At 38.1% G+C, this 25338-nt stretch overlaps 1 protein-coding gene across 1 annotated transcript in view; it reads right to left on the minus strand.

The window, feature by feature from the left end:
• The window catches only part of LOC124405323, a 346482-nt gene that overhangs the window by 190045 nt on the left and 131099 nt on the right, over positions 1-25338 (minus strand). The window contains exon 3 of the mRNA XM_046880139.1: positions 9261-9398. Within this exon, the coding sequence (XP_046736095.1) occupies positions 9261-9330 (70 nt within the window). The 5' untranslated portion in view covers positions 9331-9398. The remainder of the gene's footprint in view (positions 1-9260; positions 9399-25338) is intronic.

The raw sequence follows: 25338 nt of genomic DNA on the forward strand, positions 1-25338 counted from the left end.
TGCGATAGCAGGACAAGAAGTGGCGCTATTATGGCGGTCTTACCCGATTTTCTCAAGCGTTGCCCAAAACAGAAATAGGAGACAGACGGGAGATGGAATTCTTGCGTGATTCAAGGAGATGCGGCCAGTAGGTGTCGTGACAGGGCTCGCGGGCTCAACTGTTTCTCCGGGACTCTGTCGTCGTACGGGAGGCGGCGAACCGTCAGGTTGAGCGGGGTCGATCGGAGGTAGTTCCGTTCACCGACGATAGTTGTGGTCTAGGATAGTTAGATTTGAAAATGACAAAATGGATGGGTAAGCCAAATTTTTTTGGACAAGTAGAGGGTCATTAGAGATGTCTAAGTCCACCAGAATCCAACAAAACTTTCTGGTGCTTCGTCCGCCGTCTTGAAAAACAGGTAATCGTCGATATCTCTGCTCCTACTAGTTGGGTTTGCTTTTTTTTTTTCATTTACTCTTGTAGGAAAAACCATTGTCCACAACTTTTGTTTGAAGAATTTTTCAATATCTGCAAAAGAAAACAAGGTACAATAAAAAAAGTGCCATTAATTCATGGTCACGATTGTTTATTGTTAATTATTTTAACCCCTTTTAATTTTATCAAAAAATTTTTGCAATAAAACTTGTAGAGGACTCCATTTTCAACAGTTGTTACATAAATTATATTGCAATTACTTAAATATCACCTGAGATAGAAAGCATCAAAGCTGTTTTTCTTCATGATAACTGAAAAGAATCCGAGCTGAATTGAGTACAGTCGAAGGTCCCATAATTTAATTTCCCATATTTTGAGCGTTCCCGTATTTCAATTTGGTTACCTTCGCGCTGTCGGTAGTTTCGAATGGGGGTTGAAGAAGAAAATAAAAATATGTCACCTACGTGCGCCGCCACTTTTTCAACGACATCGTTGGTGTTTTCGATGGCTATATAGAAGATCCACAGCTTGCAGACACGGAAGAGTCAGAGCGTCTTCGGCGATTAAGAAAACATCAATCTTCGGACATCGTTTTCCATGAAAATACTGTGCCTACAATTTCGCAAAAAAAATTCTCAGTAACGGAAAGAACCACGCTAAAAAAATATTTACAACTACCTGATGTTACCGTTCATCAAGCGTTTGAGGAGGCGGATTCGTGAACTGTCGAAACTGCTATAAAAAATAATAAAAATGCACGTCCTACACCTCCGTCACGATTATTGGCGAAGATGTTGACCTGCTCGTTTTTCTTACTGGTATAGGACAGAGAACGCTTAACGTATTTTTCCGTAAACCATGAAAAGGGAAAACTCTGTAGGCCCTGTATTTAGCAAAATGCTTTCATCGCCATTTTGTGGTTGATCACATCTTTTCACTCCACGCGTTTAAAGGATTTGATACAACATCCTCAATATACAATATTGATAAAACGAAACTTATCAATATTCTCCAGAAAAACGATGGGCTCCGAGAAATTGTTGATATATTCATAAAAAAGAAGACCCACGTCGACGTTTTGGCAGCAGCAGGAGAAAAAATATTTTTTCAGCTGTTTGGCAGTATCGGAAAGGTGTCGCTGAATTCTCTACGACACAAATAATTTGTTAAATCCGTGTCGAAAACGAAATTCAGACTTTCCTCCTTGCATCTCTTACGAATGGCCCCTTTTCCCAATATTTGCTAATATATCCCAGGCATGCAGTCTTCGCATTCCTGCACACGCTCGCTTTTCCGAAATTAGAATAAGAAAGAAGATGACGCAAAGAAGCCGCAATAGAACCAAGTCTGCTGATGTTGCACCTTGTCTCATCAGCCGACAATTTTGAAATCAGGGCAAACCGAGAATTCTTTATCGAAACCGCGGTGATTGCCATCAGTCCTTCTGCCGCTTTCGGTGAGTGCCGTGGGCAAAGTGCCTACTACCTGAGTTCCTTCGGAGGCATCACCTAATCGCTGGAATACCGGCACCGATGTGACGGCAAAGTAAGACCAGGGATGTGGAAGAAGTTGAAGGTCCTCAACGAGAACAGCTGCTATATCTCACCTGGTTCCCTGGCAAGGCAACGATTGTCGTACTCGGACAGCCAGCGGTAGGTCAAGCCGAAGCTGAACCGGAGCGGATAGGGGAAACAATCGGACTCACCTCTTTGTCTTATTAATTTTTTTGTTCTCATAGTACATACCTCACCTTCAAATTTTTCCATAAGAAATTCAATTTCCAATATTTAGAGTAGTATACTAATAAGTGTTGTTCATCAATAATATTAGAGTTAGATTCAACTTGATTACTCTGGTCGTAATAAACCGTTCGTCGTCCCACCCAAGTTATCTCGATAATTGCAGGTGTCCGCAGGACTTTATTGAAGCTAAGCCCAGGAGGTTAGGCTCTAACCGCTCGAAGATTACTCTGATTTTCAATAAGTTAACAGCAACCGGAGCCTTCAGCCTCGGTTGCACATAACACCTCCTATCGCAGCCGCTGCACGGCAGCACACATTCCGCGTTTATCATCAAGTGCAAAAATGGCTTGATATAGACTAGGATCCGGAAGAATAGGGCTGGCGGCGAACTCCACGATGTAGCACCTCCCGCCATACTGAAATCAATATCGTGTTGATGCAAAATAAATGTGGACCAGCCTACAGTTGTCGTAATGCTGGACTAAAATGCTCCGCAATATGTGAACATTGCAGTGGGGAACTATGTACACATACAAACATCGTGAGGTTGCAAGAAATTATCGCAGACGAAGACCAATGTGATAACCCGCAAACACTTTGGATGGAATGCAACAATCCTTTGACCGATTTGGAAACTGAGGAAGACATCACTCAAGAAAGTCGAGATGTCGCTTATGATGACATAGACGATATCAATATGCCTGACTCATCGAGGAAGAAGCCAAAACTTTGCTAAAGTTTCACAAGTTCATGGAATCAGCTTTCTATCTTAGGTAATATTTGAGTTATCGCAATATAATCTATATAAGAATTGTTAGAAAGTGAGTCCTCAACAAGATTTATTTAAAAAAATTTCTGATCAAGCTAAAAGGAGGCAACATAATTGACAATAAACAATCGTAACTATGAATTCATGGCACACTTTGTATTGTAACTTTTTTTCTTCTACAGATATTAAAAAATTCTTCCAACAAGTTGTGTACAATGTTTTTTTCTACAAAACTGAAAAAAACGCAAGTCCAACGAGTAGGAGCCGACATATCGACGATTACCTGTTTTTCAAGATGGCGCATGAAGCACCTGGAAATTTTTTTGGGTTCCAGTGGACTTAGGCATCTCTAATGACCCTCTACTTATCCTAAAAAATTTGGGTTGCCCATCCGTTTTGTAGATGTTTCGTACTTCTCGAGCTAATTATCCTGGACTATTGGGGCTTTAATCAACCCACCGAAGAGAGACTCGCCTCATTCGCTGATTGACACAGTTTCATGGATTGACGGTAGCCGTGACGGTATTCCGGAACTGCAGTGGTAGAGACCCAGGTACTTTGGCTAAGGCGTTGAGGAACCTGCTCGGAGTGAAGCCAGGAAGATGATCCCGCATGCTCCGGTTCTCCGTAGGTTCGGAAGGATAGGTGTTGCCAGTGCTTTCCGTGTAGCTTGGACCGTGTTCGGGTGTTGGCTGGGTCACGGGTCGCCCGCTCATGAGAAGGGATGGGAGGTGGTCCGGACATAGCAACAGATATTTACAAGTAAAAGGGATGAGGAAATATTCTAGGTAATTTTAATTCCGCCCATATCGTGTGCCAAGACTTCTCGTCGCTACCGTTTAATAATCAATTTAGGGTGGCGGTCGATAACATGCGTTGTAAGCGGGATGTTACAATATATAATATATGAGATGTAAACATAAAAATGGATCAAAAATATTTCAATAATTGGTAACGACCTCCAAATATTTTTTTTAAGTACCCATTTTTCAGGAAAATCTTTTTTGAAGTATTTTGTGGCACTTATTCTGATGGGAGATGAAAATAAAATTCAAATTCTGTATAAAAAATAAGAAATTGCAAAAATTAATTTATTACTGTTGATATTTAACCATCGGTAGCGGCCTTCGAATAAGCTGTTTTTTCAAGCCTGGTTTTCATCTCGATCGAAGATCGATCTCGAAATGGATTTTATATTCCGAAAGTTCAGACTTTTTTTCGTGAAAATACATTTGGTCATATCGTATTTCAATAATAGGAGGCATTGAAAATACGAAGAGGAAAGTCAACTGGGAAAAAAAAGATCGATCGACGTGTTTTTCATATCATAACTTTATATCTTAGAGCTCACTACGACATATCCAAATTTTAACCAAATTAAAATCCCTACACGATAGAGCTGAAAAAGGTCAGTGGATCATCTCATACATTGATTGAAAAATTGACAGACTGACGAAAAACCTTTTCATTCACTTCTCTAATCAAATGCCTAGAAATACGGCAATTAGTTGATCATATTTCACTAATTATTTTTCAAACCTAAACCCAACGCCTAAGATCAGATATCCTACCGCCGTCTACTGAAAATCTGCCCGGAAATTACGGAATAAAGGTAATGCTGGAATTATATCAACGTGATTGTAGGGATGTTGAATACACAACACTTCTTACTGCAGTATGTGTATCCAATTTCAAATAATTACTGTAGCAAAGTCAGTAAATCTTAATCGTTCTCATCATATGATTTATTATAATATAGCACGTTCTCGGAACGTTATCTGGCAATTACGACTTTGTTGCATATTAATTAACGATTCATGCACGAGAAAAAAATAATATTGGAATTAAATCACCGCAATAATATATCCATCCTTTGGCTTCCGTAATTGACCACCAGGTGCGCAGCCAAGTTTGACTCGCTCGTGACAAATCATGAACAGTACTACGGGTAAGCTCCCGCTGTCGAGCCCTCCGTAGCATTCGAAGTATTCAGTTAAGCACTCGCACTTCCGATTCATGCTAGTGATGACAATACATTTCAATTGGATCGACGTTGAGTAGTAGGTATTGAGTACTCACATATATTGAAGGTCACAGTTTTTCGATATAGATGAAATGTTCGTAACAATACTATTGGGAATAACTATTAGCATTGAAAACAAATTATTAATCTACAAGTTTTAAGTACAGCATGAGCACAGCTGTACGTTGCCATAATATGAAAAGCTCGTTGAAAATTAATTCCAGGTTACCACAATTTCCAAGTGTTGATCAAACTGTGTCAGCTCTAAAATTTGATCGGAGAGTCTGATATTCTGATTTAGATAATACCTTGAATCATTCAACGTTTTGTTTCAAATGTTATGAATGATTTTTTCTGATCACCTTAAATTTATGAGACCCTAACGGCATTGACGTGTACGAAATATCTCCATAACAGGGTAAAATTTTGGACATGTCAGAATTATATTAGCAATATGTTAATTGTAATGCAACATTTTGAGTATCACATAAGATTCTTAAAATGTGTCACTTGCAATATAACATTTTAAATATTTTGTAAATATGTCAATTGCGGTGTAACATTGTGAATATTTTCGAAATATTCCGGAAGTACGCAAATGTAAAGTAAGACTTTGAATATTCCCGAAATATTTTGCAAGCATAAGCATGTCAATTGCAATAGAACGTTATCAATATTTTTGAAACATTTTAGAGATATATAAAATGCCATGAAATACTCACATGGCAATGTTTTCTTGAAACGAATGACACGTAATACTTTCCTCATTTTAAAATTTTATGAACATTTGACGATTACAATATGACGCTTCCCATATTTCTAAAATGTTTCAGACATACTTAAGATGCCACATCCTTCTTCACTTGAAACCATATTCTTCCTACCCATTTAAGAGAACTGGAAGGTTCAAAATGGAATCAGGGGTTGATATGGAACTTTTTTCTCCACAGGTGTTTACTATAACATGAAACAGTGAGAAAATTCATTGATATTCATTTTACGATCAATAGTATCGGTGCTCTAACGTATTTGGGTGAATTCTGTAAGGTCTTGTTCTATCACGATTCCACTCGAACGGATCAAGATATTTTGGGTCAGATAGTTCCGTGGGGGAATAAATTATGGAATTGAGCTCGTGTCATTACTGTACCCCGAGGGAAGGTGATATGTTTCGTTGCATTGTTTGATACCAGGTCTATCGGCGAGTCCGAGCAGTCACACCAGAGTAGTTATCGTTGGGGAAGTGGCAAGTGATTCGCGGAGTATAACCAGGGCCAGAAATTGAGTGATTTCTTTTGTATTGATTTGTCTTACAGTAAATTTTCTTTTTTTTTTTTGTTGTATTGAGTTTTCATTACGGCGCAATGGGAACCTTCACACTGACCTTGCGGTCACCTTGAGGAGTTCGGCTCGTAGGATGTAGCGCTGGCGCTCTGTCAACTCACGTTCCGCCTACATGGGAGGAGGGAGTTGTAACGTGGCATTTTTAATGTTCATTAAAAACGGCTCCTCAAACCCCGAATCCAAAAGTAGGGATTCGAAATTTATTTCGGAAAGAGCGCCAGGACGAGAGTCACGCATCCGAAATTCTGAGAGGGAACACTTTGCTGGCTAGAAAATAAAATAATTCAGGATTCTTGTTTATTTTGTTTCAAATATGTACGACACCAAGCAGGGAGTTGTAACATCAGCAGCGGAGATTTTCGAAGGAAGTACGACGACAATGAGGCTAACACCGCGAGCGAAGGACCTCACGTGAGGTTACGGAGAGAGCGCCAACGTAGAACTCTGCCGCGAGGGAAACCGAGGTGAGAAACCGACCCGACTTCCGTCGTTGGACAGTGAGTCGTAGCCTTCCCTCGCTACACTCGTGTCTCATCGCATAGCGAAGTCGTCACTATAGATCACGGACGAAGTCTGGAGTCAAGACGAGTCCAAACGCCTATCAGTGCCCACGACAGCGGAAATCGACGTACCGAAGTGCTAGATTTAAGAAATACGTAATCGTAGAGCCCCATCGTAATCGGACAAAATGCATTTTTCATTATTTACCATGAGAATCATCCTCCAATTGGCTTCATTGAAATATCTCAACTGGAAGCAGGCGAAACTGCGAAACTATCAATAGAGATGCCCAACTTCAGGAGTTGATTTTATCTTATTAAACCATTTTTTTGCCGATAGACAAAAAAATACGTGTCGCTTAGAGTTCGGTGAAGAATAACATATTCTGAAATGAACGAAATCGGAGGCTGAAACCTCGATACCTTTCTTTGTTAGTTAGAAACCTATGATTGTGAAATACATACACATCAATTTAAATAAAAATGACATTAGCACTGTAACCGGTTATAATGTTGATATTGATTATATTGTTTATATGAAATTTATAAATTTGTGCGGGGATTTATATTGCTGACTTAGTTGGCCGAAGATTTTATGTGCCTTGTATCCCGGAAGATCAATTACTTACTAAAGCCCCCAACCTATCGATTATCACTATAACTCATCCCAGTTTCTAATTCATATCTATTTTATAGCTCCTCGGAGACTTTCGATCTGAAATCATGTACGGATTACGATGTAAGTCCGCTGCACTTGGTCCAGACGATCAAATATTTCAAAGACTAAGGATGAAATACCTCCGCATTCCTTCTTGACAGACTAGGGCGAGCCACGGGCTTTTGAACGAATTCTTCCGTCCGATTTGTTTTCCAAATTTGAAAACTGAGGGAACCTTTACATCAGTTTTTAGTGAAAAAAATCTGTATGATAGCAGGTCCTAATACAAGCCACTAAAATATAATTTTACGAACGTTTTCCACATTTTTGAAAGCCATTTAATAATTATTTAATTTTTACTTTGGACCTTCTAAGAAGACCCTACATTTGCAGTCATCAAAAATGAGAAAGGTGAATCAATTTCGGGGTGTCCCAAAGTTATACTGATAAATTGGTGAAATTGATCAAACGCAACGTTGCTCACGCGCCATTTCACCCTTGCGCCTTAGAATGTTTGCGGTATTTCAACCACTGTTATACGATGGTTTCCCAGCATTCTTGGTTTGATGTGCTCTCTTCTTTCGCCGTAAATTCTTTCGTTGACCCTAACCATCGTGCGTGATTGTTCCGTCAACTTCGCATCATTCAAGCTTTCTTGAAGTGGGTAAAGTGGATAACAAGATAACTGGCATATCTCCATTCATTTTTATATCCGCATGGTGCATGTATCTTCTAATTCACCGTGCAATTCATTAGACCCGTAAAAGTTGGATATTTATGTGAAGTTTGGATTATAGTATCATATAAATACGTGGACGCGTTACGTTTTGGCGTGACAACGATTCGGTTCAGAGAGGTTTCGGTGCGGGGACATTTTGAGGCTAGTCGTTTCGGCGTCCGGTCAATTAGACACTATGATTTTATATTGTTTATTCCCGACTCAACCGTAATGTTGACTTTTTTTACCAGAGAAGCGGTAGGAAAGTAACATATTATTCCCTCTCAACGCATTTATGCGGGAAATATGAGATTTGCGAGAATTATGGCCTCATCGCTTGCTTCGCTCCGACAGTAAATCCACTCGCGGGACTAATCTGCGAATTTATTCTCTTGTTACATAATATGCTATACTTCAAAATATGCCACAAAATACTTACGTTCAGGGATAACATTCGAACACAAACACGAACAAAATGTGACTTCCGACCTGCTGTCATCCGTAGCTAACCCTGCAAGAAATTTCCCACAAACGGAACCTTTTCTAACCAACTTCGCGAGTCTGAGTCTTCCTAAATCTTTTGTGGTGTCATGGTTTACATTCATCACCTGTATCTATAGGAAATGGGCTAACAATTTCGCACAGTGGTTTGTCAAATTTATTAGGTCTTGCTTAAAATATTCGACAAAACTGTCGAATTGAGGCGCTGTACAAGAATTGGTTATTCATTCATACCTTTCGTTTTAGACATGATAGAGTGCAATATAAACATCAACGGCTTAGGTTCACTATATTGTCATTCTATACGATAGATCATGCAGATTAGTCTTTGTATATACACTAATATTATATATACGAAACCAACAGTACCTAATCACAATGCTCCGTATTTTTTTAACTGAAATTTTCACTTAGCACTTGGGTATAATTATGAAAACGTTACATAAAAGTATTCAGTTTGAGTTTTCATCCGGAACACAGCGTTTTGTGTCGAAAGGTCCCAGCGCAGAAGTGGCTCGGCGCCGAAATGTCATGTCAAGGGAGAGTTCGCGCTCCAAAGCGCTGTGCTTTCCAAATATGTATCCACTCACCCGTTTGTGATCGAATCATAACCGAGAAGAGGGCAAGGCAGCAGCATGTTAGGAACTGCTTGTGCCACATGACTGCACAAACACCACTTTCTCTGCTTATCCCCAACCCTGAGCATGGGTAGTGACCGTCATAGTAATCTGAAACAGAAGATAAAACTTTTTCTCATTCGTTTATATTAGTATCTTATATGTATACATATATAAAAAAATAATCATCCTGTTTTTCTTACGCTTTATTTTGTAGCCCTTCAAGAATTGACAATTTTTATGGAACAGTTTTTTCTTTTCATTCCCGAAGGGATGTTTTACACAAATTGGAAAAAAATGTAAGAAGATATGCCTCTTTTGATCACAATATAGCGACACAGGTAATGAAATGGTATGTTATGCCACATTTTTTGCAAGAGTAACCATTTAGATCCTTATAATTGCGAATACGCTGGAATTCAACACATAATTGTTTGCTTGGTTTGCTAAAAGTTAAACATTCTGTCGATAATGCATGTAGTGCATTAGAACTCCTTGAATTCAAAGAAACTGACTTTTTTACGTATTGAACGTGTTCAGCCAATTGCTGAAGCTTTAGACAGACTCTAAAGTGATAAAAACTGTTTTTATGGTGAACTTTTCTCAATTCTGATACAATGAAGAATGATTCTACAGAAGTTGAGACTCCACCACCTGCAGTACTGTCCGCGATTGGTAACACTACTTTTAAAAAGCCTTAAAAAGAAGTTGAATGAATAGTATTTATTTGAATACCAGAGAAATGATGCTGTCTTATCATCTGTCAGTTATCCGTTCTTCAGATTATGACGGGTAGCTAAAGGAAGAAAAAACGAAGTAAAGAATCTATATATTCGCGTGATTCTTCGCAAAAAGGAAATGAACGGAACAAATACAATGAAAGCAGTTTTTTTACGTTTAAGTAGGGAATATCTTTGGACGAAAGCATCCTTAATATATTTACTAGAAACAGCGCACCATTGCAGTGCTTGCAATATTTTCAAACAAATGATGACGCGATTGAATGTTTAGCAGCGGGGGGGGGGGGGGGGGGGGGGGGTAACCCTTACCGGGATAATTTCAATGTATGTACTTATTAGAGAGGCTGGGATGAGTGCAATGGGAAATGTATGTAAATGGCGTTACACAGGTCTGAAAGGTACGTTGTGCTTCTTTATTTTGAGAGGTGAAACATTGAAAAATGTTTTTAAAAAAACACGTAATATATGGGGGAGTGAAAGTGAGGTTGTGATTTACACTTGCCTGCAATTATCTTAAAATTGTGGCGGAGTCCTTCTTCTGAAACTGTTCGGTCCTGCATGACCGAATATTCTGTTTATTGTTTTATTGAACGGATCCAAATAATTTTCGAAGAATGTATATCATTGAACTGACTCATAGAATTTTTCAAACCATAAGGGGAGGCAATTCCACGCCAGGCCAATGTTCAAGAAAGGTACCATTTCCGGAAAGGTAGCAGAGACAAGACCAGAACACGGTCGATGAATTCTGGAATCTCGGATTTTCTCTGTTTGCGGCTTCCAGGTGGTCGCCATACGCGTCGCCTTGGGCTACCCGCTAAGGGTCCTACGCCTAGGGCCTCGCGAATGTAACCTAGATGTCTCTGGGCTCTTCCAACCCCTACCGGACCACGCATGGAGGTACCTGGCATTGCCACCCAGTTTCACGGTTTCAGTTTTTACCACCTGAGGCATGCATTTTGTTTGAACATAAAATCGGTTACTAGAAAACCATCTTGGAGTGCACTTCTACTTTAGTTCTTTCGTTGCAGTCCCTCAGACGTACTTCGAACTGTTGTTGATTTTAAGAATAATCAGTTAGAATCAACTCTAATAATATTCTGAATTTTACCTGCAAACCTATACATGTAAATTGCATTCATGAATAAATTACTTATTTGTTTTTAAATGTGATTTACTATTCACGACGAGAAGATAATACGCCCCTGGCACACTTATCCTAGGGTACGAACAGAAATACAATTCTGGTACGAATTAGAATTATATTAGTATATGTCGTACTTTGGAAGAAATGAATCTTTGAACCCATGTTTGGAATTTTGGTCGATTTCTGATCATTATTTTTGGCTATAAGTCCCAAAGTCTAGTTCGGAAGTTGACGGTTCTAGTTCGGAGCATAGCCACATATCAGGAGAGAGAATGTGTGCCAAAGCAAATCGATATCGTACAATTGGTTCAGAAGATATCTTGCGATATTTGCGGGCAAGTGTAAATCGCAACCTTACCTTCACTCTCTAATATCTGATATGTTTTCAATAACATTTCTCAATGTTTCATCTCTCGAAATCAAGAAGAATAACCCGCCTTTCCCATAATATAACCTACATTTCCCACCGCACTTATCCCATCCTCTCTTATAAGTACATTGAAATTATCCCGGCAAGGGCCCCCCCCCCCCGCCCCTCTTAAGACAGTTTCCCGAGGTTCAAAAATTATTTTCGAAGTACAATACTCCTCTTTCAATTATCTGCTCCCGTCCAACTTTTATTTTCGTACAATACTATGATCATGCAACCCAGAAGAGGCTTAAATGATAAGTCTTTTAAAAAACAGTCACTTTTTGAAACAATGACTGTGTGTATAAAATTAAAAAAATAACCAATGACAGCATTGATGTCAAGTATTATAAAAAATCCAGATACTTTCAGAACATAAAAGATTTTGCATTTTGCTTTCCATTTTAAATACGTGTTTTCGATTTTTCGTTTAAAATACTATTAAGGTAATAACTATTTCTGTTTAATCATGCAAATGATATTTCTGAATGTATTTTCCATTTTTCATTCTAACTGCATTCATGGAAGCATTTTACCGAGCAGTTCTAGCTAGGGTAGTAAGAAATTTTAGTACCGCACAAGAATCATTTGAACATGTCGCGGTAATAATTTATGTACAAAATAACTTGCATGTTCTCTTGTTCCATCCTAGCTCATTATATGTTTAACATAAAAAAGACTGACTATCAAAATTATAAGAGAATAGTGATGCTCCATGACTTCTAGCCGACCCAGATTCTACTCAGTCCCCAAATCGACACACTTGAGATGACGAATTATTAGGTTGACTAACCGAGCGGTGATTGCGCTAAAGATTTTTCGTTCGCGAAATTTCTTCAGACTTATGTCATGTTAAGCGCTAGCTCAGGTTCGATGCGAGGTCTAAGCGATTGCAAACAGATGCGAGAATACTTGCGACTTAAACATCACCCACACAGTACTTGTTACGAAGTGAAATATGTACGCTATTAGCAAAACGAATCAGGCTATTAATGAGACACATATAAGTAAGATATATACAGGGTGGTCCATTTTAATTCCCCCCAGGCGAATATCTCGAAAACTACAAGAGATACAAGAAAAAGTTTTATACAAAACTTGAAGGGTTTTGAGAGGGACATATAATGGTGATACGTGTCGACTTGTTGATTTTACCACTTTCGAGATTTTGCAAGTGATTTTGGGTTTTGGATACGGAACACATATTTTGGATATGACCAAGTGATAGCGAGATTGAAGACCATGGAAATATAAAGGAAACACGTGATTGAGTTATTTGCATAAACTCAAATAGGAAACCTAATTAGGTTCCTGCTGTCGCTCCAATCTGGCAGCAACAGTTTTTAAGTAGCAAGTGCAAAGATGAGGCTGAGCACCCAAGTGGGTTCAGTCGTTTGCAAACAATATTTTATTGAATTCTCGTACTGACAAGGCGGAGAAGGGAGGTGGTCGCATCGCTGTATGCTTATGCGGAGTTTTCATTCGCGTGCTTATTGACCCCAGGAGGCAAATGTTGACTTTTCAAAAGTGCCTGAGAATTAGAAGCACCGCGAAGGAAAAGAGCATTGAAGTAAAAGAAAACGAAATCACTCAGTCTGTTAAGCACGATGTCAGATTCTTGCACGATGAAATTTCAAGTACCTTTCCATAACACTCGCTAACTTTCCAATTCTATGTGTTTTTCCTTGGTTACACTTTCGAGACCTTTCCTGTTAGTTGTTTATCTTATCACTTATCTTTACGTATCTGTTATAATTTTTCCATCCTTATCACTTACTGAGAAATTCTCATCCAAATCATACGCACTTTGCGAGTTGTTCGAACTGTCTAGAATTATTCTCGAGTTACAAAATTAATCAATCCAACTAATCTAACTGATCGATAATCACCCATCACGGTCTGTATCACATTTCACCATCTGTGTTGTATACGATTGTTGAACAGTGTTATTGACGTCTATATTTCTGAAGTTAAACTATCTGAAGTTTATTAAGATATATTGCAGACGTTGGTGAAGGTAATTAAAGGGTTACCCTACTGTAACGAGCATCGAAGCAGTTTGATTTTCTCATTATAGGAAAAACTACTCATGCCATATATTAATAAGTTTTTTATACCGACCCATATACACGTTAAGTTGTGTATTCGAGAATATTTCACTGAAGAAATTAGTGCGCAAAATTTGAACGCGTTCGTCCCAAGACTTTGTTTTTCAAAACATTGTACATGATACCTCGAGCTGTAATCATGAATTGACTTGGAATTAGGTTTTCATTATGAAAGAAATAGTATTTTTAAGCTTACTTGATATATGGTCGTTTTCATTTTTCGTTCAAGAGTTATGAAAACTAATACCGGATATTCGTGAACCGATAACGCTGAAAAAAACTTCAGAACTTTTTAATTGATGCAGCAATGAGGCAAGGTAGGTCCTTTTACGCCGAGCGTAAGTTTGCAATATGAGTTGTAGACGAGCACGTGGGTGTGCTGAAGACAAATATTACAAATATGCGAGGCAAAGAAAGACTTTACCTTCATGGTGCACATGATACTTTATGTAGCAAAAGTGTGATTTACAAATGAAGAATATAACGTATTGACCTCGTTGATATACGGCGTAGTAGGTATTGAAAATAAGTCAATGAATACGTTACATCATTTTGCGTTAACGTTTCGGCTCAAGTGAGGGTCGTCGTCAGATTGAATGCATTTATTATACTGTCAGAACAAAAGAAGAACAACCAAATAGAATTGGGAACGAAAATGGGTATGACAAAGATTTCCGTACGATTAAATCGTAAGATATTAATATCCGCACAATAGCATCATAATGTTATTGACAATAATTTGCGTGACGATATGTCCACGAATATTGGACTAATATAGAAGCAACAGAGAAACCGCCTTAGACCGTTATTACCTAATTGTATACATTCATAAATCCACGTGGAATAATTTCAATTATAATTAACCCAAAATTTACTTTATGATCCGCCAAAATTCCTTGTGCTTATTTGAAAGAAAATTTTTTCACATGTTAGTAACAACCATTACAATAAGCATCATGAAAAATGTGTTTTCTATAAGTATCGTGATGTATGTATTTAAAATTGGACATATAAATCTATGGAACGATTTAAGAATTTTAAGTCGACTTATAAAAAGGAAATGATCGGGAAGATAAAACACGGTAATAACGATGAGGCCGTATGTTAGATACGGAAATTGAATCAATGGACCAGTTGTGAGTGTTACGTGGGGGTGAGGCGTGAAAGAGCGTCTACGGATGTTGATTTGAAATAATCAATGTTTGCTCCCACGTAACTATAATAAAAATAAAAAATAAAAACTTAGAAAAGACCTACCTTGCGATAAGCCGGTAATACGAGAGTACGTTGTTGCTTAGTACGAAGACTGTGAGAATTGCTTAAATGATAGAGGCCAATTTATACTAATAATACAATGGATAGATGATCGTTCAAAATAAATGCTTAAATATGAATTAATCTAGTAAAAGATAAGGTATATTCTTCAAACAATTTAGTTTTGGAAAATGAACGGTCATAATAAATGATATAAGGAATCAAATCAGAAATTATAATGCTAAGGTGTGTGAATTTAGATAAAGGTAACGTCGACGAGAGAATTCGGTTTAGAATACAGAGAAGCTGTAGAACTAGTCAAATTCAATTGTTTACGTTATTCAGCAATTTTGTGTGTTATCAATATTTAATGGTATAGTTAGTAACATCTGTGCTGAACGATTGTTAAATCTAGTTTGTCGTTTATAATTATCTAGTATCTCTTTCTCTTTAGATTAACGCAGTTTATCTTAATATATAATTAAATTTATACTTAATTGAATCATAAAGATACACGCCGTCTGGATTATTGAATCTACTTATTTGGATGCAAGATTGTACCGGGATAATTCCTCTCGTTATGTATATATATTAGGGTGCTTCATTTGAAACGAAAATTTTTTTTTTTCGCGGACACATCAAAATTTTGTTCCTTCTATCGAAAAAGAAATTCCCTGAAAATTTGAGCCGTTAATCTTAATTTTAAGAGGTTCCTCTCGATCGATGTAGATTTCCCATTTGAATAACATGTAATTCATGATTTTTTTAATTTAAATTAACATAGCTCCGTTTGATTTCATGGTATTTCATTGCGATTAGTCAGAATTTGTAGTATATTAGTGACTCTTTGAAAGTACCCACTAACATTTTTTTGTACTTGAACCCATCTCCTCGGTGTCGGCCTCGAAAGCCCAATTTTCTTCAAAATTGTTATATTTTCGTACTTATCAACAAAACAGTTGAAGTTGTTGAAAAAAATTATCAAAGAACAAATTGTAGGAAATTAAATTTTCTACAAAAATAGCCCTGTATGGATTTTCTGAGGTGCGTAGTCCAAAAGGTATAGACAGTTTAATATATTATAATCCAAAAAAAAAAAAATGAAATTTCATATGAAATACCGATGAGACGGGTTCAAGTACAAAAAAATGTTAGTGGGTACTTTCAAAGAGTCACTAATATACTACAAATTCTGACTAATCGCAATGAAATACCATGAAATCAAACGGAGCTATGTTAATTTAAATTAAAAAAATCATGAATTACATGTTATTTAAATGGGAAATATACATCGATCGAGAGGAACCACTTAAAATTAAGATGAAGGGCTCAAATTTTGAGGGAATTTCTTTTTCGATAGAAGGAACAAAATTTTGATGTGTCCGCGAAAAAAAAAAAATTATCGTTTCAAATGAAGCACCCTAATATACATATTCTACTTGTAAATGCAATCTGCAATTAACTATTTTTATCCAAAAGTCATATAATCGGGCCGAGTTGTGGACTGGAGATTCCCTCTCGTTATACCAAGTGATATAGAATACATATTCTACTTGTAAATGCAATCTGCAATTAACTATTTTTATCCAAAAGTCATGTAATCGGGCCGAGTTGTGGACTGGAGATTCCCTCTCGTTATACCAAGTGATATAGAATACAACTGGGCACCGATTCTAGTATTGAACTTTATATTAGAGTTCTCAGAAAACAATATGTTCGTTTGAAGATGGCAAGAGAAGTTTACTACCAATTCTTAGTGTTTTTATAGAGAGGTAATTTTTGTAATTTGATGAAATTATAATTTAGAAAATACTGGAGGAAGAACTGCTCGAATTGACTTATCTTTTTACAATGATGGCGAGACTGACTGCCGTCGGATCGTGTCGGTCAGCGTCAATGATATTCTGGAGCAGAGCCTCACCTCAGATCGGTACGAGTAGTTCACTGGAATTTGTCACGATGATATTCAGCCGCTTAGTCTTTGCAAATTTTGTATTTGTATTGTTTTGCTGAAAGTTATTGTACGAAATCTTCGATGTTTCACTTGCGGTTGATAACAAGAAAATGATTAATTATTATTAGACTGAAATGGATTGTTAATTAAAAGCTGATAACGAAGTTTAGTTATTATTACGTTAACTTAAAACTACCTGATCCTTGCGAATCAGGGCCGAACTTGATTTGTTTGAAGGAAGTGGAATACCATAAAAATGTATATTCGCAAAATAATTAGAATAAGTAAAGAACAGGAAAGAGTTGAAATTAGGCGATAGTGAGTCTTTTCAATTCACAGTACTAATCGAAGGCTTGTAGGTTGACGAATTAGTTGAAGACTTTAGGCCGGTCACAATTAAGATATTACGATCACTACTATTGCTTCTAAGGGCTAATTCGGGTTGACGTCCACGCAACTCGCGACTTGATAGACGAAAGACACGGTTTCTTGAGCCTGACGGTCCAAAAGCCTTCAGTTGCAACAAGTTACAACTGCAATTAGCCAATTAGCAGTTAGGGCCAACCACGATCTCAGCAGCAGACCTGAGGCAACCGACCCAGCTTAGTCACTACATTTTTCAAATATATAATATCAGTCTAGGCGGCAGAGCCCGGCTGATAACGTAGGCATTCGAGTATAGATTAGTAGAGAGAATGTTAAATCAATCCACAGCGATCATATTCAAATAACAATTTGAGATATTCATCCCGTTGTTGTATATATATTTTTCAGTTAAGAATTCCTTTCTTTTGGTTCGTTTACAATTGAAATCTTAGTTTCGGTTATTCAGATAGATAATACAAATTCATTTAGTTATATAGAATTTCACAAAGTGGTGAAGAATTGTGTAAGGCTACAAGTGGCATTCAGCTGTATCTAGAGAATAATTTGGATTATTATAAATGTTAAGTTGTACGTATTATCCAATTCACATTTAATTATAAATTAAAGTTATCGGAGAAAATATCTTGACTTCATACGACGGCATACTAACCAAACAAATAGCTAGGGGAAGAGCAACGGATAAAACCCGCGCCTAGATCAGGTGTAACACACTAACCATAGATCAGGAGCAACGAGTAAAATCCGCGCTCAACAATAGCGACGTATAAAACCCGAGCTGAGGATAGGCCACTGGTTTTACTAACTCAAAACCCTTGCACTGACTAACGATTGGATGTCCATCAACCTAAAATATCAATGTAAAGAGATTTGACCAAAAAAAGGACAAAGACAACTCACCGGCGCACTGTCGGCACCGCAGCTTGCAGCGCCAACAGGGAGAACGTTACAATATATATTGGTGAGGTGTTCAATATCGTGTCTGAGATTTATAGAATTCGTACATCCAACAATATTCCACATGTCTAATAAAAGCCGTTTATAGTGGTTGGTTTCTTCATTTAAGATACTAACATTTTCAAAATTGAATGCATCGTTTCCCACTGAAGCTTGTAATGTAATGAATTTTGGTTTTTCCATTGGTACGACTGTTTCAAGCAAAATAAGAAAAACAAAACCTGAAATAATTATTTAATATATCACCACTTTTAACATCATTTTTAATTTCATAAAATTAATAGAGATATCTAACAGACTTACATTTATACCAGTATAGTGTGTAACGGCCACACTCACCTTACGGGGAATCTAAGGATAAGCTAGGTCGCCAGCAAACGCTCGCAACGTGCACCAGGAATAATTTTAAAATTTAATTGAAATCCAAAAGGGAAGAGCTGTTGGGCGCCAGGTCGCAATGGCCACGATATAGGTAGTGATACGTTAAAGCAGATCAAAAGAAAAAGAAAAAAAAAAGGAGGTAAACAGCTGCTCTCAGCTGCGGTCCTTGACCTCGGGATGCTCAGCTGTCAGTTTTTGGCAGAGGGGAACGTGGGGGCAAAGAGTGAAACAAAACACGTAAAACAAAGCACCGTAGGTTAGTAGGTAAAAGAGGGATTTATTTGAGGTAGATAAGGAAGGTCTCAACTACTCAACCTTGAACATGCCACCTCGTCGGTAAAACAGAGTACAGATAGGTCCCCGTGTCGCGTCGCGGAAGGCGACGGGAAACACGGGGGGGAAGAAACGAGAATAACAAGGTTTTAACAAAAGAATTAATATCAGAGATACAATTAATGGACGGTGACGCCAAGCTAAGCGACACAAAATGGCTAAACTAGAACACCTAACTCGACATACAATATTTCAACAAATTATTTATCGATAATTACACACGCGGGAATTGAATATTAATTACTCTAGGACTTATTCGATATAATATCACAAGATCACAATAGTGAGAGCGATATGAATAATACAAACAGGCAGGAAGATATTATACAAAAGGGACAACACTCGGTAGTTGTCGCAAATATTTATCGAATACGGACTATTTTCTCGGTCCTTGTTATTTTATATTAACAATTGTGGTCGACTATACGCGATGTCGGTAACAAACTATACTGTGACACGGAGTATATGGACTAGATATGGGCGGAATAATGAAGAGACGCTACTAATACAAATAAAGAATCGCACGCAGATGCACACACGCACTCACACAAAGGGGGGGGGGGGGGGGGGTGATACACGTGATAATACAATAGAAATGAAATGGGGATGAGAATATTAACAAAATATTAGCACACAGCAGGTAAATAAATTAAAAGGTAGTTAATCTAGGGGTCATAAGCACACGAAAACCCGAGAGAAAAGCAACGGATGGAAGCACCGGTAATGCCGGCTTCGATCGGTTGCGTCTAAATCGGAAAGAGATATATTCAAGAGAGATTCAAGGTAATAACTCGGGGAGTCGTGCGGGAATGGAAGCTTACTCACAAAATGCAGGAGTTAGTAGTCCGGTTTACCAAACAATCACGACTAACACCAAACAAAGAAAACAATTCGTAGGCAATTTAAGGGATGTTGAAACACGTCAAGTCGCTATCGTAGCAGGACGAGAAGTGACGCCATCATGGCGGTCTTTCCCTAGCTTCGTTAGCGTTGCCAAAAACAGTAACAGAAGACAATCGGGAGATGGCATTGGCGCGTTGTCTCTGGAGAAGCCGGCCGGTAGGTGTCCGGGCAGGGCTCGTGGCTCTCAGCTGTTTCTCTGGGTCCCTCTCGTTGTGCGATAGGCGGCTAACCGCCAGGTTGAGCGGGGTCGAGCGAGGGTGGTTACGTTCACTGCCGGTAGTCAGGGCCGTTGTCGGCCCGCCAGGAAGAGTTTGCGACTTTTCGGTACAGATGGAACTGCGATGTTGGTCCATCAGGATTTGCGGTTCACCCATTTGACGCCAGATAATGTTAGCGGTATTGGGAATTGGCGGAATTGGCTAGACGTCATTCGGAGATGCTCTTTCCCTTCAGTTAATGGACACAGTCCCGTCGATAGGCGGCAGCTCTGGAGATATCTCGGGAGTTCGGTAGCAGAGACCCAGGTACTCGGCTGAGGCGTTGAGGAACCTGCCCGGGGTGAATCCAAGGAGATGCTCGCATTCCCAGGTTGTTAGAAGCGTTCATTTCCAAGTTGTTGAAAACGTTCATGTCCAGGTTGTTAGGATCGTGCGGGAGGTTAGGTGCTGCCGGCGTTCTTCTCCTTGGCGTGCTCTCGGGTTGACCGCTCATGGGAAGGGATTGGAGGTAGTCGGGACATAGGGAGAGATATTTAAAGCAAACAGGATGAGGAAAATATTCTATTCAATTTTAATTCCGCCCATATTGTATGCCATGACTTCTCGTCGCTACCGTTTTATACGAGAATTTGGGGTGGAGGTGGCGGTCTATAACATGCGTTATGAGCGCAATGTTACAAGTGGGTATCGGTTATTTGATGATGTTGGTTTTTCTTCGAAGGTCACACTATAAAATCCCGACGACGATGATGATTATGATAACGATGACAATGATGACGAACGTGATGGCGAAGCCGACAACGATGATGACGATAAAAATAATAACACTAACAATGACAGCGACAGCGACAGTGAAAGTGACAATAACAATAACAATAGCAATGGCAATGACGATAATAATCACCTCCATTCCTGCCGTACCCAATCGGGTACGCCCTTATAGGAAGAAATATGGGTTAGGGACGATCATTATGCGTCTGCAGCTGTCTTGAGATGGTCGTTAGAAATACCTGTATTAGCACAGGAGGCAAGGAAAACTGTGTAGAAATCGTTGCTCGGGTGTAGCCGGACCGAGTTGAAACCTCAGTTTCCCAGGTCAGCACCTGAGTCACGCAACCCGTCTCACAATCTTTGCGGGTTATCCCTTAGGTCCTCAGCGTCACGCCGAGGATTTAAACTCAGAACCTCCCGTTGTACAGTGACCCATAAGACCCGACCATTTATGCAATCACCTATATACGTACATTCCTAAAATTGTTTACACCATAACAATATACATAAATTAGAATTACAAGTCACATGCGGTTTTATGTACAGGGTGACCCTGGGACTATCGAACCACAGGCTTTTACCAATGTATTCCTGGTAAAAATCTGTGTCGTTAACGAATTGCTGCTGTTTGAGTTTGGTAAATCCGGCTACAGCTCTGTTCGATTCACCAAATGCTACTCACGATGAGTTAGTGGGTCGTTATTTGATTGTCATGCGCTAAACAGCTATCCACAGCCATCAGATATTACCAGATTGGCCAATACCAAGCGGCTGTAATTCGTTAATCAAAAATTTCCTGTCAAAAGCGAAAATGTTTCCGTCCCGGTTTTTCACGAGGAACACATCGGTAGTCTATGGGGTGATAGTCCTGGGTCACCCTGTATAACGAGGTATTTTCGAAACTTTTGGATGACTTGAAAACCTAAAGACGGAGCCAGGAATCGAACCTGACATCTGTGGATGCATTGCTGGATACTCAACTCAACTGGCCAACCAAGCTATCCTTACCACATTGACGTTAATTTTTTCCGTCTGAAAACTCACTTGTATCTCGTGTGAAGTGTATAACAATAAATTTAAACAAACTCACAAGAAATGCTTCTCAATGTCCGAAGGGGAATTTTCGTCGTACATTTTTTTTTTTGGTCGTCAGAGGTCCCAATAATAAAACCTTGAAACCGTTTGCATGATTTTCAGATTTTCAAGAAATATGAATGTTCAAATTTTTTTTCCAATTTTTCTTGTTTTTATTTCTACCAGTTCTCAATTGTGTAATCAAAATGTTCTTGACTTGCGGAGTGATGAAAATTATTGTTCGATCATAATATTGCACAGTTTACGGTGAAACATCGATCTTGTCCTGAATATTTCTTATTTTACTTCATAGGTAACTACAAGTATTTCGATGAAGTAGACATAACTAACATATGACGATGAATAGACGTTTGAAAACGTATTGATTGAAAAATAGAAGTTTTAATAATAAACTTTTCTGAACAAACAGTCTTTTGAACTTTGGTTGACTTCGTAGTTGTAATCTCAAATCATCTAAAAACAACTTCCGACGTTCTCGTATAATGATATTTTAATTCAATGATAAACATAATGTAAATATAATTTTCGTTTGGCTCCTGTAATTAATTAATTTACTAATATCTCTGTCTACCTTATCGAAAGACTGTAACGATACAGGCGTTCGAAATTAGCGCCATAAAATTTTGACTAATGTGGTGCGCTTGGCGACACCACATTTGGACTGTATGTAGGAGCCGGAAGATCGTGTGATCGGCGATCGCTCTCTCGACTCGTGGCCTGCGTAGGAGACAGACGTGTCTCTCCGTTTTTAAATTTATCAATTATAATCTTTGGAATCCTTTGGGAAAATTGGTGGTTGAAAGTGCCATAACTAACTCAAATGTGCATACGATAACTTGACGACGCCCTGTTGGGGAAAAGGATCAATCCGACGAAACCACAACTTTGAACAGGATTCGGAATATAAGTATTCAGCCACGCAGCCCTTCCATAAATGTGTAATCCGAGTCGAAGCATTTCTATTTAATGACATTTTGTTTTATTTGCTAAGTGTAAATCTCATGATATCACACGTTTGTCTTTAATGAAAATTGTCCTTTGTCTGTACTCGAAATTTGTGATATCATTATTTCATTGCATACGGATATTTTTATATCCCTATAGAGTACTGTGTCGTCTGTTTTGTCCGTAATTGTAATAATTTATTGATTAACGAGTCATACGCCAATTAAAATAATTCAAAGATCGCTGAAGCTTATGAAGTCTATTGCGGTAAGTCAAAAATATGTTTTTAAATAATCATTGACATTTTTTTTTCTACAAGACCTGTTTCTACAAAATATAACCTATTGTTCATGTCAATGATTTAATCTTGATAACATGAATACAAATCTCACTGTGCCAAATTTCTATCACGAAAATAATAAACAACTGTTTGTGGTCAGTGAATATCATAATTTGTCTTTATTTAATCTCCTAAATATATAAAACATTACAAGACCAGTGACTGCCTATGAAGTAAAATAAGACATATTTAGCACAAGATCGATGTTTCACCGTAAGCTGTGCAATATCATGATCAAACAATAACTTTCATTACTCTGAAAGTCAAAATCATTTTGATTACACAATTCAGAACTGGTAGAGATGAAAAAAAAAAATTGAAAAAAAATTCAAACATTCATATTTCTCGAAAATCTGATTTTGCAGGCAAACGGTTTCAGGGTTTTCTTATTGGGACCTCCGACCACCTAAAAAAAAAATCTATGACCAACTCCCCGTTGGGGAATTGAGAAGCATTCCTTGTCAGCGCTCTTCAATTTCGTGGCACTTGGTGCCTGGCGCCCAACAAGTTTCGTATTTTGGGTTTTCAATGTTCGTCGCGTTTCTGTTTAGTTTACTATTTTGTTTCTTTTTTTTTATGTATATTGCATTTTTGTCAACGCATCCGTGTGAATCTGAACTTCCAGTTATCGAAAATTAAGAGACATGTATCGTTATTTTCTTTTAATAAACGGTTTCGAGGGGTGACAACGATCCCCAAAGATGGACACCCAATGGGGTTATTTATTGATGCGCTTGATGGATTTGAATGAAACCAACACTGAAATGTTTTTATTCATTAATAAAACATTTTAGCGTTAGTTTCATACAAATCTATCAAGTGCATCAAAAAATCACCCCCGCTAGTTGCCCATCTTGGGGGTCGTTTTCACACCTCTAAGTCGTTTATTAGCAGATAATTAATTATACGTGTCTCTTAGTTTTCGATGCACTACGACATTCATGGACGGGATCAAATCGGAGGGGTCGACACACCTAGGGTTCCTTGTTAGTATCAACAGAGTTACTTCCGCTTTCTGTGTTAATTATATGTATTAATGGCAGTTTTAATATTTAAATATTTATCTACCCTCAATAGTTGTTGTTCTCTGATCATTTCAAGTATATTTACAGCTACGTAAGTACGAAAGAAAAGAGTTGATCAGGAATTTTGAAGAAAGTAGAAAAAGACATCATAAGTTTTTTTAATTTATCTAGTCTCCTGAGTCTTGTTTAAAACTAACGCTGTTCATTTTGTAACTAAACATTCAGTTCCGTATTCATTATATTTTATTTTTTCATAGAAATTGTTCAGAAATCTGTAAATATGCATATCTTGCATAAAAATAAATCTCAATGTGTTCTAAAGAGACTAGCGCTATATTTTGATTCAACATACAGATATACCTAAAAAGCACTATTACTTTAAGGGGAAATCAAAAGCTTCATTTCGCAGGGCTGTGTTATAAGTATAAAGGCTGCAGTCATCGCGTATTCCTTAGATTCTTTCAATCCAATCCCAGGCTGCTTTCAGAACTCTTAAAGCAATTTTCACTGCACCGAGTTCAAGTCTAACGATAAGCGAACTACTTGCCATATTTCTAAAATGCAGCGGAAGTCTCTTGAAATATCCCGACGGTACTTTCTCAATTATGTATTGATACGTGAACCCCCGCAGTGGGGTAGCGTACAGCAGATCCAATAGCACGATGCTGTCGTGATGTTTTATCCTACAGCTCCACAAGACCATTAAGTCGCGAAAGAGCGCCGTTCCGATGGCTAGTTTTATTCTTTGAAGAGCGGACACAAACAAAAGGCACTGCCAGGTACACATACGTGCTAATCATAATCATCTCGATCTTGGTTCAGCAATTTCGACAACAGGTTTTTTGTTAAGTGTAAGTTTAAAATTTCGTATTCTGTCATTAGCAAAAGTAAATGAAAGAAGTAAAATCTTTTATTAATTATAGTGAAACGCGATTGGTTATTTTTTTTTTGACAGCTTCGAACAAACATGTGTATTATTACAGTAATTTTTTTGTTCATGGAATACATGTGGCTCTAATTACTCTCCGGTGATATTTTATGGAAGGTAATAGAACGTGATTTGATGAGAGGTGATCAAGATTGGCGA

This window comes from Diprion similis, chromosome 4 (assembly GCF_021155765.1).
Source record: "Diprion similis isolate iyDipSimi1 chromosome 4, iyDipSimi1.1, whole genome shotgun sequence".
NCBI lineage: Eukaryota > Metazoa > Arthropoda > Insecta > Hymenoptera > Diprionidae > Diprion > Diprion similis.